Genomic DNA, 16,147 nt, shown 5'->3' with positions numbered 1-16,147 from the left:
GTCGCTGTTCCTCCAGTGTTGCTAGGTGAAAATCCAGGAACACTCCCCTTAAAGATATTGAGGGTGTACGTACAACAAGTGGACTGCAGAGCCACCATCTTCTCAAGAGCATCTAGTGGCAGGCGATATATCTTGGCCAGCCAGCAATGCCCACATCCAACAAAAGAATAAAAACATTACAGTGACTACACTTCAAAAGGTATTTCAATGGCTTTAAACACTGCAGGATATCCGGAGGTTGCCAAATAAACACTAAATAGATGAAAGTTTTTCCTTTTTTTGAAGCCAAAGAAACAATCAAGTCAGGAAATTCATCTGAAAAGAGCTGCAAGAGCAAGTCTTGGTTTATAGCTTCCCCAAAATATCACTGTCACACCACTGCCTCGGACACATGCCAAAAATCTGGTTTTAATTTGCACAAGATTTCCTTAACTTCAGATTAGCTTTTGTGCCATTGGTCTCAATTTCTTCCACTTGCTGATTCAACAGGACATGCATAGACTTGAGGAAAAATTAATACTGTTACAACTTTTTACAGATTTTAGCAGGCAATTCTCAAGTCAGTACTCAAATAAAAGGTAAATTGAAACCTAGGGTGTTGCAGAGTTCAATCTTGTGCTACAAAACAAAGGGAACGTCCAAACCCCTTCCCCAAGAAATTAATAGGCAATAGTCACACAAATGCAATTAAAAACCTAAGTGTCGATAATTTCTAAACTACAACAGTGATTACACTTCACAAAATCTTGATGGTGGTAAAGCGCTTTGGAAACATTGAGATTATGAAGGTTCTTCATAAAAAGCAGGTTTTTTTTTCTTTCAGAACAAGAGAAATTCTGAAGATGTCAAAAACAATCAGCAAATTTAACGTTCACAGTGAAACTGGACGGTGCTCTTGATTTTTGGAACAGACTCACTACAATTATGGTATTCAGCTATCAGTTGACTCAGAGAAATGACGCCCTATAGGAGAGTCCAACAGCAAGTAATGCAGTGTGTGTGCAGCCTGAACAATGGCACCGGAGATAAGGGAACATGGTTTGATAACACAAATGTGAAATATTGCAGATGGAAAGGTAACAAAAGGTTAAGAATCAAAAGGTTGTTGGTTGAAGCTCCACTCCAGATATGGGCACATAATTCAGGTTAATTCTTCAACATTACTGTTGCACTCAAAGGTACTATTCTTTTGCATGATGTGTTAAATAAAGGTATTATCTACCCTCCCAAGTGGATGTAAAATATCCTGCAGTATGATTGCAAAGAGCAAGGCCATTCTCCAAGTGCCCTGACCAATATGTATAACGCAACACATACCACTAGCACAGACCGTCTGGTCATTTACCTCAATGCTGTTTGTGGATCTTGCTTTGCACAAATTGGCCACTATGTTCCCTACAGTGGTTGCGATGTAGTTCATTACCTATGAAGAGTTGTACAATGTTTTGAAGTCATAAAAGGCACCATCAATGTTTGTCTTTATTCATTTTTTTTAAACAGTGTAGTAATTGGCAAAGCAATAGCAGTGTGCAACATTGCATATTTTAATAAATTATCAGGCAATATATATAGAAACAAAGTACATCTTCAAAAGTCAATCATGAAATCATCCTTTTACCTCAGGTACAATAACAACTCCTTGCCCATTAAAGGTTAATAAAGATCGGGATTATCACTGTCAGAGAGAACAAAATAGTTAAATATCTTCAAGAGGGCAGCGTGACAAGCAGCAATTCTGCAAATGCTTCAACCTTGGAATGCCAAACAGTGGGAAGAAACATTGAACAGAACAAAAAGTTGGCATGTTTTCAACAAGAAAGATCATGAAGTAACATGTTACTTTGAAGATTCATGGATTTATCATTCTTGAAGATAGTGGTATGATCCTTAGACATTTAAAAGATTTTTTTTAAATTTACAGCTTAACAGAATGCATGCAACGAATTTCACAAGAAAAATGACTACTTGTCTCTGTGCACTGATCCTACAACACGTACCCAGTGGAAAAAACTTGGATAATTAATGCAAAAGACAAACATTTCAAATATACAGACTAGAATGATAGAATCTGAGAATGCAGAAGGTCCTTTGGGCCCATTGTATCTGTCAGCTGTTTAAACAGCTAATTAGCTCCACTTCCCCTTTCAATGTGTTTGTTTGCACATATCTATCTAATTCATTTTGATAAACACTATTTGATAGGCTTCTACCATCCAATGGCAGCGCATTCTCGTTCAAACAGATTCATTCTCTGGTGGTCTGTATTCACTTCCAATGATAGGCCAAGCGGCCGAAGCTGTAATTGCAGGGTCCGATTTTCTCCAAGCGAGGAAAGGAGTCATGCTCAAGACAAGGAGTACAGCTGGCTCCTGTATTCCGGGAGACTAACGAGCTTCACGCACAACTTGAGCCAACTGATAATCAGCATCACCACCAGTAACATAGCAAGGGCAAGAGTTCATCTCTTATTTATAAACTAAATAAGGTTTATGTGAAAGCTGCTTTATCATCGCTGAATTATTAACATGATGGATAGAACCACGGTCTCCAGGAAAGCGAGTAGCAGACACCAAGATTATTTTTTGACGGATACAAACTTCAAGGAGATATTAACATTCACATTTCAAAGTTGCATATTTTCTGGTACTTCAGAATATGTATGACTATGTATCAGCGGACATATAGGTGTGTATTAGTGAGAACATTTTGTGAGGCTACATATTTGATAGTGTACAATTGTATCACAACGAGCACAAGGGAGTATATCAGCATGAGAGTCTGGATATCAATCCAAGTGTTAACACATGGGAGATTATTCGTTGTTTAAATGTAAGCGTGAATATTAATGAAAGCCTGAGTACCAGTGAAATTATGAATTTTATTGCGAGTGTGACGATTGCCTCTAAGATTAGGACAATCCAATCAGCTGCCTCTGCCACTTCCCTTTCCCCGTCATCAGCCCATGGCCAAAACTTCAAGAGTTCCCTTATGCCCTAGTCCTAAATATGTATCTTTCTCTACCTTCTCTCCTATCTCCCCTCAAACCTTCTCCGACATATCGTGTCCATAAGAATCACTTCCAGCTCTCAACCCTATTTACACAAACCTGTTAATGACTCAACTTCCCGAAATGGTCCCCACGTTGCCGATAGTTCTCTCTTTCCAGGTGCTGTTCCTCATACATCATACAGCTTCCTCAAAAAAGCTAATGCTTGAACTCACACCTTGCAAACTAACAATTTCCCTTTCCTCTAGAAATTCCCTGGAACATCATCTTTCAAAAATTCATGCCCACCATTCCCAAAACTTAATGTTTGAATCCCCCCAATCAGATTTACTCCTCTGCTACAGCACCCAAATCACAATTGAGCTAAGCAATTGTAATAATAGTGAAATATTCCTATTTACCCTTCTCAGCTTTGGAGATAATTGACCTCAGCAGTAACCCCACACCCACTGTGTGCCTGGCAACGAGGGACCACATTCACCCTGTTGCATTTTTCATTGTAATTAGCAGCACAGTGTCATTTGCAATCAGCATTAGCTCTGGTGCACCAACAGTCTATCTTTGTTGTCTTGCTATTTCTCATCTAGAAGCTGCCCCTTGATGACAGCATCTGAAAGTTTTAAAATTTACACGAGTGACATGTCACCACCATCTCTCCCGAATACTCGATTCTTGTTAAATTAAGAGACTGTTTCTGACATCTAGTAATGGGACGGCACGGTGGCTCAGTGGTTAGCACTGTTGCCTCACAGCGCCATGGACTTGGGTTCAATCCCACCCTCTGGCGACTGTCTGTGTGGAGTTTGCACATTCTCCCCATGTCTGTGTGGGTTTCCTCCCACAGTCCAAAGATGTGCAGGCTCGGTGGTTTGGCCATGCTAAATTGACCACAGTGTTTAGGGATGTGTAAATCAGGTGGGTTATGGTGGGATGCTCTGAGGGTAGGTGTGGACTTGTTAGGCCGAAGGGCCTGTTTCCACACTGTATTCTACTGTTGAGTATAAATTTCCTCCATTAAATATTATAGCACCATTTATGGCCCCTATCTAAACACTGTTACTTAGAAACCAACACCATCTCTCTATCCATCAATCATTCAAATAGAACACACACCAGTACAGCACAGGGAACAGATCTGCTGAAACTTTGATGTTATATTTAACCCCTAGATGAGCTTCTAACCACATATTTGTTCCATCATTAAATTTTCCTATTTCTATCTCAGCACTATCACATGACTTTATGGTATCTCATTTCATCTGCTGCTGAATACTCGCTACAGGTCTTATTACCTCCAGGCTTGACTGTTCAAACGTATTCTTGGCTATTCTCCAACATTCTACCCTTCATGAGGTTGGGTTTATCCAAAACTTTGCTGCCTGTGTCGTTCACCCAAACCTCTGTCACCCTGTCATTCTGTGCTTACTAACCTATGGCGGTCCACCGTCAAACATCACCTCATGTAAAATACTCAACTCAGCTTGCAAATCCCTCTACAATATGGCCCATTCCCCGTCTCTATCGTTTCCTCCAACCGCACAACTCTCTGAACTATCAGCATACACTTAATTTTGGTTTCTTGAATATCCCGGATTTTGTCTACACCACCATTTGTGGCTAGGTCTTCTGTCACCTAGGATCTAAGTTCTGGAATTGCATCCACTTTCCTCCTCTAAGAGAGCCCTGAAACTGTATCACTTTGGTCATCTCACCTAATGTCGCAGCTTGTCAGCATCATATTTTGTTTTATTATTTTCCAGTGAATTGCCTTGGGAAGTTATTACATTTATATGGTGCCTTGCATGTAAGTTGTTGTTGCAAGTGTAGCCATTCCATAACGAAATTAAGTAACCCATGAGTTACGATTAGCATGGCTGCTGGGGGCAAGGACCCTCTTTATTGATTGTTGATTCGGTCACTGATTCAATTCAATGTCGTGTCCTAGTTATTTTAAAGCAAGCTGTTTGGACATGTTAAGGACACACCTCCAGGGCAGCTGGCACTTGAACACAGACTTTCTGGCTCAGACGTGGGGAGTCTACCACTGCGCCACAAGACCGACAATGTTCTTCCACATATTGGCTTCATTTTCACAGATGTAATTCAACTTCATAAACCTCAGCTTTGAAAAGAATTGAGGTTGGATTTTCAAAAGGTGCTTTGGTCCCCATCCTCCCAGCTAGAAAGCCGATGGGGACCCCACCATGATCCTGACGGCTGGAGGAAAACCCACTGGCAAAGTGGATAGTCAGCAGTTCTAGCAGCACCAGGCACTGCTAAGACAACCGGTAATCTCACCACACGGAGGAGCCAAGCTATATCCAGGATTGAGAGTCTCAGTGAGGGGGAGCTTCGGCCAGATTTGAAAGGTCAGGAACAGAGACTGGGGGTAGGACTCCTGGCAGGTTCCAATGGGCCCAGAGAGTGCAAAGGGGCTCTTCCAACCAACAACCCCTTAGTCCTACACACACACACACACACACACACACACGCACCTACTTTGCCAAAATACTCAGGCAGCTAATGTTACTGTATGGCATAGAAGTGCAAATATTTAGCTACTAGGAGAAATCCCACATTTTACATGGAAATCAAGTGGAGTAAATTCCCTCCACAAGTTTGAGAATTTTATACATCAGGTTGAACATCAAAATGAATTTATATTTCATGCAGCGTCAAACCAAAGCAGAACTTTGTACTTCTACTCCAAATGCAGATCAGGCCCTGCACTTACAAGAACCATGCATATAATTTCATAATAGAAAATATTAAATGAATGCTAAACACACAAGAGGGCCATTTCCAACCAACTGAAATAGGATATATCCAAAAAGAATTCCACCCTGAGGATAAGTGTAGTAAATGACTTCGAACAACCATGATACACAAAGGATACCGTCCCTCTTTAAAGAGATATTAATGTTTGCAACCAGAAATGATTGAGGTTGTGGAGGAACAATGTAAATTTAACATACTCTTACTGGAAAGGAGAGTGCAGAAGAATGATTATGGTTGATGTTTTAGGATTCTAGACACTAAAGGGCAAAGATATTGCCGGTAAGTTTGTTTTGAACAATAGAACTTTGTGCTTGTAGCAGGGGAAATTCTAAGCAAATATACAGAAATATTAGTTCCAATGATGGGTGGTCAAACTACAGACAGACACCCGAGGGAAATGCTGAAAGCTGTTGGCATTGATTTATTCATGTGCAGATGAGTTTATATTTTGGGATGCAATATAGGAGTAATTTGGGACATGACATATGGCTCACTGAAGGCAACTTTGGACCGACGGATCCCAAAGCTGTCTCAAAAACCGATTTTCCTTATCTCACGTCTGGGTCTTCTGTCAGTGAGTTGACAAGAGATGGATTGTCATAATTAGTCAACAACTCAATCATCATATCGTGTTACAACCAGAATGGCAGAAAGAAAACTAAATGGAACATGATCTTTTCCTGGCCCAGCAATTCCTGTTCTGGCTAAAAAGGCTTGGTGTGCTGCCCACAATCATTTGGACCAATGCAAAAAAGGGCTCAGCCTATATAGAAATTCATCTGTACAATGTCTCTCTGAAAAGAGAGATGGCTTTTATCCTAAAGATGGGCAATAGTATTGTGCAACAGAATTACACTCAAAATCACCTGAATCAGGATACAGTCACACTCGTCACACAATCTCTACCAGGCTACATCTGGCCTCAGTGCCTTTGGATTCATTGAAAGGGCAGAATCTGCTAACATCCTTCTGTTAGCAGGTCCAAATGTCTGTACATTATACAATGGATTGAATTGATCGGTGTAGGCCAGATGTTCCACTGCAGCCATATCACAGAAAGGCCAGTTGCGCATCCTCACTCCCAATCACAACTGTACATCAGTAACAACTAAGGACAGTACCACTTACCCTCCTTGTTCCAACGGGGTAGGTCATTCACACACATGCTGATCCAAGGCATGGTTCTGATTGTTTGCACCTGTCAAACCACAGCTGGTTAACAGCTGCACAAGAGGGAAGGACATCTGGAAGCTAGTAGCTGCCTAGCATCCAATGTACTGAAAATGCACGCAAGCACTCCACTGCAGTGTCAACAGGTAATGCACCATTGTGTGTAGTTTTACACAGAATGCAATGCAGAACACTACACTGTCTATGTGGAAGGTATAAATGATACCTCAACAGTTACACTGCTCTCCTTAAACAGGTGGAGTCTCCACTAATGCTAACCTTATACAGTATAAAGCCTGTTAGAACCTCATTCCACTTGACGCAGGACTCTCAGTTGAGTGTCAGCTAAAGCGCTGGTTAGAGCCATACACTACAACTGTACTGACAGCACAAAACAAAATCATTTCTCATTGCTGCCACAAGTGGAATGGGACTGCAAGTTTAGTTGTCATTGCTATTTATGTCTTGGATGACAAGTTCCATTCATAGAGCATCTTTAAACCCTTAAGGCTTGACTCAACCACGAACAAAAAGTGAGCAGTCAATTTCTACATTGCTAAAGTAAATTTGACTTAAATGTGGATCTCATTCCTTTGATCTCTGCAGCAAACTGAAGCACAATACCGAAGTTGTTTAGTAGTAGATTGGAGCAATTAATGGCAATGGAATGCTTGCTTGACTACTGTGAACTCATCCAAAAACACTGCTGCCCACATCTTAACACCCCGCTGTGAACGTAAAGCTATACGACTGTTGCAAAATGATGCTTTCAAAAGGAAATTGGATCACTAGCAGAGAAGAAAACATCTGCAGGGCCCCAGATAAAAGGACAGGGAGCAGCACTAGGTGAATTCCTTCATCATAGGGCTGAATGGCCTGGATGTGGTGTAACCATTCTATAATTCGACAATTTTCTTTAAGGAGGCAACTCCATACTTACCTAAACTGGTCTACATGCTACTCCAGACCCACACAATATTTCTTAGCTACTCTTTGAAAATAGTTAGTAAGCCATTCAGTTGTCCTAATCAACTTCTGAATAGTCACAGTTCATGTACTACACCAGATGAGTTGCAGTGGTCGGAGAAGGCTCACTACCTTAATTTGAGGGCAAGGAATGAGCAATAAATGCTGGCCTTGCCAATGACACACAGATTCCATGAAAGAATGGAATGAAAATGCCAGGCAAGACTTTGGCTCTGATTCTGCTGGAGCAGATTGCAATGCACCATGAGCATCCTTCATATATTCACATTCATGTTTTAGGCATTTTTGGTGTCTGGCTTTGTTTTCTGTTGAGGAACTTATTAAGGAGATACTGGCCGAGCAGATATTCCTTTAGAAAAATGACCTGGGGGCTCACTGAATTTAATTTAACTTAACGATCAGTAGCGTTTTCCAACTAAATTGGTCTTAGTTGAAACTGCTGGGTACGTAAACCAGACCTCCAGTGGATGATGGGAGCCCCTAGCCCCCCAGTGACTCTAAGATTCTGCTCAAACGATCAAAGGTAAGAAACGCCCCGAAAATATTACATTTTTAAAATTCCCTAAGTAATTCAAAACTCGAAGGAAATAAGACTTCGTACTTAAAGTAACCACTAACTTTCTAGGCAAGAGAAATGGATTGATAATCAATCATATATTAAAAGGTTACCTCCTGTTAATTACACAACTTAAATTGTCCAATAAACTTTGAACAGAGTTAGCTGAAACAGAAAATTCATGAGAATCACTGAGAGGTTACGCACAGAATAGTGTTCTTATGAAGGCAGTGGCAATGTTTGGAAATTTGCTAGCAGTTTCTGGTGATTCGTAATCTTCCTTACTAGAGTTTGCTGTGCAATTTGCAATGCTTCTTTCAGATGCAATTATCTTTACAGTTAAACCTGGAGCCACCCATTCAAGCCTCTACAGTAGGCTTGAGCCCGCGACCTTCAGGAATGTTGCTGTATTGTAATTTACAGCCTGTTTAAAAGCCTGTGACACTGCACCTGGTTCTGACTCAGTGACCACAAAGAATGAATTTCCGATCAAAGCTTTCAACCAAGGCTAAGTTAGTTGGAAAACTCTGCCGATCGCCCCCGATCATTTTTCCAAAGGAATGTCTGCTCGGCCAGTACCTCCCTAATAAATTCCTCAATAGAAAACAAAGCCAGACACCAAAAAGATCAATATAGCAAACTGTGCTGGGAGAGTGCAGTGGGGTGAGGAAAATAATAGAAACTGGGCCATACAGCTCAAGAACAAAGTATGCTTGCATCAAGGCAGTGTAAAGGAATAACAGAATAAAGTTTGTCACAGACAGAATGTTGTAACAAGGCTACTTGCTAAATACTGCTGCATGCCAATCACAACCCAGGTTACATATGAGCATTACTGGCAAACCCCTAGCGAAAAGAAAATCACCGGGCGCATTCCCATTCACGACAGGAGGTTAAACATTAAAAAGGAAAAAAAAACTTGGTGGTCCAAGACTTAATTTTGGTTGAGTAACCGCAAAACTCACTACTGCTGAACAATGTGTAGGACTTAAAAGGGAAACTATCGACCATTGCAGGATGCATTCTTTCTGGATCAGTTAACCATTAAACAGAGGTTATGGGCAAAGTAACCAGAACAAGCCCATTCTCTCTACCTGACCCCAGTGGGACACTGAACTAATCAAACTCTGTTCTCACAAGTGTGCAATAATCACACACCAGGTCAAACACAATCTAAACTTGTAGGTGGTTAAGGTGCACACACACATTATTGTTAACTTGAGAGTTTGGATTAACAGGAGCAATAGATCAATGTGACCTGGAATGACTTGGAGAGGGATCCTAGGATGAGGAAAACAAATGTACAGGACTAATGGGCAGTTTTTTAGGTAAGGTAGTACTGAGTGGCATAGGATTTCAACGTTTGTAGGGACTGGTGCTGTACCTCACTCACATTCCATCGCCAAATGTGCTACAGCTTCAAAAAGCTGTTCGCAGCATCATTTACCAGGGCTTGGAAGACTGTAACTCAGACGAAGTCACCCTGAAACTTCAATGAATTTCATCTCCCTCCACATTCAGTAAAACTCCCTTCAATTCATCCTCCATCTGATTCCCCACTTCTCTCCTCTACGCAGCTTTTATCTTTGTTCATCTCCCATAGAATGAGCAGGGAATATGTAAACTCATATACAAAAGGCACTGTGGCCATGCATCTGCACCCTGCAGTTTCCAGATCTTGGCCAACAGCATTCCTGCTTCAGTCACATATTAACCTTGGTCAGAAGACTATTGTTGCCAAGCCCCATTCCACACAATCAAAGGCTGACACTTCAGTGAGGCATTGAGAACGAACATACCACACAGGCAGTAAGTATTGTCTTGAGCTCAACACTGAAGCAAGGTCCCATCCACACATTCAGCTGGGTTCAAGAGATGCTACCAGCAGTATTTGCAGATTGTTGTTTCTCTGGGCCAATATTCCTCCCCATAGCAACAGCACCTGAAACACATTCCCTGGTCATTCAACTCACCACAAGAAAATTTTAATGTATGGCTGCACTTCAAATTAGTTAGTTGCGAAATGAGGTTCAGCTGGAAAGGAAAGCCCCAAGTAGAACACTGGTATTTCCATAGACAAAATATCACAGAACAGATTAATCATTTCAGCTGTTGTCTCAATTCGTGGAATAGACACATTGGGAGTGACGAACTTGGAAAGTCCCCTTCCTCTACCAGCCAGAGGAGGCTGATTCAGCAGAGATGAAAATAAAGGAAGCTTCAAAACAGGAGCCCAGAAATATTTCTTCAAATCATTAATTTCAAAATGTCCTGAATTCCCTCCCCAACTTGCCCCAAATTTTCCAACATTGGAATGCAGGACTGAGGAACACGGGTGGGCCATTCAGGCCTTCGTGACTGCTCTGCCATTAAATAATAATATAGTTAATCTGAACGTGGTCTTAACCCCATGTTCCGACTGGGCCCAATACACCCCTAGAATCCCTTGTCTATGAAAAGGCTACATATACTCAAGTATAGCAATAACAAGGTGTAGAGGTGGATGAACACAGCAGGCCAAGCAGCATCATAGGAGCAGGAAGGCTGACGTTTCGGGCCTAGACCCTTCTTCAGAAATGGGGGAGGGGAAGGGGGTTCTGAAATAAATAGGGGGAGAGGGGGAGGCAGATAGAAGATGGATAGAGAAGATAGGTGGAGAGGAAACAGACAGGTCAAAGAGGCGGGGATGGAGCCAGTAAAGGTGAGTGTAGGTGGAGAGGTAGGGAGGAGGTAGGTCAGTCCAGGGAGGACGAACAGGTCAAGGGGGCAGGATGAGGTTAGTAGGTAGGAGATGGGGGTGCGGCTTGAGGTGGGAGGAGGAACAGGTTAGGGAGGCGGGGACGAGCTGGGCTGGTTTTGGGATGCGATAGGGGGAGGGGAGATTTTGAAGCTTGTGAAATCCACATTGATACCATTGGGCTGCAGGATTCCCAAGCGGAATGAGTGGCTGTTCCTGCAACCTTCGGGTGGCATCGTTGTGGCACTGCAGGAGGCCCATGGATAATGACCCTGCCAGCCCTGCTTTCGGGGGAAGAGAATTCCACAGATTAACTACCCTCCAAGATCTCCACTCCAGAAGTCTGTCATTGAATTGCCTCCCCTGACATATATGGATCCTTGCTTTATCGGTGACCCTGGAAACAATGGTAAATGGGTTCACGGTCATCTTCCCCAAAGGCAGTGGGGGTTGATTTTACCTCAATCCCTCACCTGTACCAGCAGGTTGCTGGATGCAGGAATGAGAATTCAGGATTATAATCAGGACAGCTAACTATAGAGTCCCAGCTTGCATTTTTAACAATGGTGCAGCAACTTAAAAAGTCTTCAGGAATGGGAACCTCAGATGAATCACCTTACCCTACAGGGGATAATGTTAGTTCTAGCACTCTTCTTGTCAAGGGAAATCACAGGCCAGGACTGAATCAGAAATCTCTGTTCAACAGAATTCAGCAATTCAGTGGATGAACTCATTGAGCAATCAAGGGAGGCAAAATCCTTACCAACTGAAAGGTTCTATCAAATCCAAGCCTTGAAAAGATCTAATGAAGCTACAGCACAAATAAATACATCATTGAAAGCTTAATGAATCACACGTACAAGAGGTGTTAAGACAGTTGCTCCTAATTATCAAAATATCTTACCCGGAAAGGTGTGAGGATTTGAGGACCCTCTTTTAAGGCACTTAGAGCACAGGACATGCACAGTGAAGTATAACCCCGGCCACTCCTGGAGGAGTACATTCAGTTCTTCCATCAGAGGAATTATGGCTTGCCACGCAGTCCAAATATTTGGCAAAGAAGCATGACTAGCAATAGATAAGGTGTCTGCTTGCAGACTACTTTGGGTTGGTCTGTAACTGATCACCACTGGAACCTTGCCCCTGTAAGCAAAGATCTGGTACTTGCCATCTGACCGGTGTACAATGTGAGTGTTGATCTGTACACTATATCTGGCAAATAGGCCTGGTGGGAACAAAAAAGGGAAACTGTATTCCACCTGGAGCTGTTCAATTGCTAACTGTTGTCCAGAAAGGTTGGACCCATTAATCCAGGCTTCTGCATGAGGAACTTCATTTTTCACATAACAGGGGAATTTAAACCAAATGGGTACACCATTTATAGGGGTAATTTTAGGTTTGTTGAGGCAGTAACAGAGTCCCATCTTCTCCAGTAGTTCCAGAATCAAATGAAGATCCTGTTGAGTTTTGATGTGTGGCTTGAGAAGCAGTCGAATAATGTGCAGAGGAAGCAGTCCATGAAGCAGGAATCCCTCCACATAATGGTGGAGTTGTGTTGCCCTCAGCTCATCAATATTGGCATCTGCCAGGAGTTTCTGGAGCAGAACTGAGGCATCGCGCTGGAAGAAGACATTCAAGATGTCGATCAGCTTGGTCAAGTTATGAAAGACACACTCTTTGAGAGTCAGACTATCCTCAAAATACAGCAGCTTGCCACTTTCGTGCAGGTAGGACAGGGCGCTTTGGAGTCGGTCCTCAGTAAGACCAGCTTGTAATCCCAGCCTGGCAGAGTCCCACCAGGAAAGCCAGAGTTCTTGAGGTTTATAATGCAGTTCCTCCAACCTTTGCCAGGATTTAGGTAAGACTCTGTGCAGATTCGGAAAAATCTCTCGATGTTCAGCCACAGAAAGCAGTTTCTCCTTCAAGCGATTTATTCCAACATGGTCCCCCTGACAGCTGACTGTGATAACTGGGGACAGGATCTGAAGACGGTTGTTCAATAGGTACTGCACTTGGGCCTTCTTCCTCCTCAAATTTTTATCAGAGACTCCATAAAAGGGTGCATGTGGACTTGTAGCTCGCAGCTCAAGCCCTTGCCCCAGTGCCCCATCCACCTTCTCTGCCACAGCCTGCATGGACTCAACATCTCGCTTTTCCTGGAGTGCGATCTGATGATGGATGTCCAGGCATTTTTCCTCCACCTCTTTGTCATTGCACTGGTCCACATGTGCTCCCACCACACATACGACCCCGTGAGGGACCCTGGCACCGAGCAAGTGCAAGAAGTACCCGACCAGTTCGTAGAACCGATGGGGGGCATAGGCTTTCAGGCTGACCACCAGCACGTAGAGAGCGCCCGGGGAGAGAAAGAAGGGCTGGATAAGGTCGTAGTTCTGGTCCCCAGCCAAATCGTAGACAATAAAGGTGAGGTTTTTCTCAGCATCCGCCACCCACTGGGTCACCTCGATGCCCTTGGCGTGAGGTGCAGGGGTACCCGGTGCGTTTCCAACCAAGCACTGCCTGAGGGAGGTCTTGCCGGCGCCTTTGGAGCCCATCAGCACCAACTTGAGCCTGGGTTTGACGGCGGGCTGCGAGAGCGCCAGCTCCTTCTGGTAGGCCGCGATGTAGGGGATGCCTTTCATGCAGACCTCGTAGGGCGGCTGGATCAAGGGGTTGTCCTTGACCTTCCAGAGGCTGACTTTGGAGAGCCTGCCGAAGGAGTCGGGCAGGATGGCGATCTGGTTGCCCTGCAGCACCAGCTCCTCGAGGTGGGCGAGCTCCACGATGGAGTCGGGCAGGTAGCGCACCTTGTTGTTGTCGAGCCACAGGGCGGCCAGGTTGCTGATGGCGGCGATGCCGGCCGGGATGACGGACAGCTCGTTGCGGCTGAGGTAGAGCTCCTCCAGGCCGGTGAGTTGCAGCAGGGCGGCGGGGAACTCCTCGAAGCGGTTCGACGACAGGTTGATCATCTTGAGGCGGCCGAGCTCGCCGAAGCGCTCGGGCAGCGCCCGCAGGCTGTTGTTGTCCAGCATGAGGCTCTCGAGGGCGGCCAGGCCGCAGAAGGTGTCGGGCAGGCACGACAGGCGGAGGCTGCTCAGCCACAGGATCTTGACGGAGCGCAGCCTCGGGATGTCCCGGGGCAAGGCCCGGATCTGGTTCCCGGAGAAATCCAGCTCCTCCAGCTCGGCCAGCTGCAGGATCTGAAGCGGGAAGTGGCTCAGGCGGTTGTGGTCGACGTCCAGGGCGCGGAGCCTGGCCAGTAGGCCCAGGCTGGCCGGCAGCTGGCGCAGCTCGTTGAAGCTGACGTCGAGCTCCTCGAGGGCGGACAGGCCGCCGAGCTCGGCCGGCAGCTGCTGCAGCTTGTTGTGGCTCAGGCACAGGCGGCGGAGGCGGCCCAGGCCCCCCAGCTCGGCCGGCAGCCCCGACAGCAAGTTGTGAGCCAGGTCGAGCTCGTCGAGCAGCGGCAGACCGCAGAGCCGGGACGGCAGGCGCCTCAGGCGGTTCCTCCGCAGGATCAGCGCCCGCAGCTCGGACAGAGAGGAGTCGAGGCCGTCGGGCAGCTCGAGCAGCGAGTTGTTGGCCAGGTTGAGCACTTGGACGCGGCCGATGTCCGAAGGCAGGCTGAGCCGCGGGCCGCTCTGGCTCAGCTGGCGCCAGTTCCCGTGGAGTTTGCGGCAGCGGCGAGCCGCCTCCCTCCAGACCCGCACCGTCTTCAGGCCCCCGCCGCTCTCCGACATCCTGAGAGACTCGGGCTGCCTCCCTCCTCCTCCTCCTCCTCCTCCTCCTCCTCCTGCCCCTACATCTTCAGCCGCTTCCTCCCTCCCCCTCTCCATCGCGGCCTCCCAGTCCCTGGCGGCAGCCGCATCTTACCCCGGCTCTCATTGACGGCGGCGGGTGAGGGGGGGGGGAAGACGGTGTGGGAGAGGACAAGCAGCCCCACCGCCTACACCCCTCGGCACAGAAAGGCCGTCGCTCTTACTCCACCTCCAGGCTCAATCTGAGCCTCTCAGGAGGCAGCACGCCACGCCTGCCCTGGGAGGAGGAGCTGCTGCCGCCGCCCTCCCCGCTCTTCTCTCCCCACCCCATCCCCCCCTCCCCCCCCCTCCCCCCCCTCCCCCCCCCCTCCCTTCCCTTCCCTCCTCTCCCCTCCCCTCTGCCCACCTCCCTTCCGACCCTTCCTTCCTTTCTCGCCCCTACCTCCTCTCCTCTCCTGCTACTCCCTACAGTATCACTTTTACAACTGGAGCATGTAAGGCCGCTTAGAGTCAAACAGCGTGAGCTTAGCAGATCATTGTCGGGTTTCTTCGAATCATGGATTTATTAAATTGAGTTCCCTCTCTTTCACCCTTTTGGCTCAGTGGTCAGCACTGCTGCATCACAGCACCAGGGACCCGGTTCGATTCTGCCCCTTAATGACAGCATCTGAAAGTTTTAAAATTTACACTGGTGACACTTCACCACCATCTCTCCTGACTACTCCTTTCTTGTTAAATTATGAGACTGTTTCTGACATCTAGGGTGGCACGGTGGCTCAGTGGTTAGCATTGACTGCCTCACTGCGCTAGGCACTTGGGTTCGATTCCACCCCCTGTGTGGAGTTTGCACATTCTCCCCGTGTCTGCGTGGGTTTCCTCCGGGTGCTCAGGTCTCCTCCCACAGCCCAAAGATGTGATGTGGAGGTGCCGGGATTGGACTCTGGTGGACCAGGTCAGAAATCACACGACACCAAGTTACAGTCCAACAGGTTTAGTTGAAAACACAACCTTTCGGAGCCTCACTCCTCCTTCCGGTATTAGTGAGAAAGAGGTTATATCAGACACAGAATTTATAAGTAAAAGATCAAAGGTTCACATCATTGATGAGGATGTACTAAACAAACGAAAGATGCTGTTAAATCTTTAATCAGATAGAA

At 45.7% G+C, this 16,147-nt stretch overlaps 1 protein-coding gene across 5 annotated transcripts in view; it reads right to left on the bottom strand.

The window, feature by feature from the left end:
• mfhas1 (multifunctional ROCO family signaling regulator 1) overlaps positions 1-15,277 on the bottom strand; it is an 84,766-nt gene extending 69,489 nt beyond the window's left edge. For 3 of the 5 annotated variants that reach the window (XR_007266220.1, XR_007266221.1, XM_048621007.1), the window contains exon 1: positions 12,140-15,275. Coding sequence is in view for 2 of the 5 variants with exons in the window: in XM_048621007.1 (XP_048476964.1) it covers positions 12,140-15,068 (2,929 nt within the window). In the remaining 3 variants the exon portion in view is untranslated. Of the gene's footprint in view, positions 1-1,339; positions 1,424-10,297; positions 10,441-12,139 lie in introns of those variants that run through there. The other 2 variants (XR_007266223.1, XM_048621015.1) reach the window with 2 other exon arrangements.
• Between the last annotated feature and the right edge of the window lie 870 nt (positions 15,278-16,147).

This window comes from Rhincodon typus, chromosome 3 (assembly GCF_021869965.1).
Source record: "Rhincodon typus isolate 14 chromosome 3, sRhiTyp1.1, whole genome shotgun sequence".
Classification (NCBI taxonomy): Eukaryota; Metazoa; Chordata; class Chondrichthyes; order Orectolobiformes; family Rhincodontidae; genus Rhincodon; species Rhincodon typus.
This window is presented reverse-complemented; position numbering and strand designations above follow the sequence as displayed.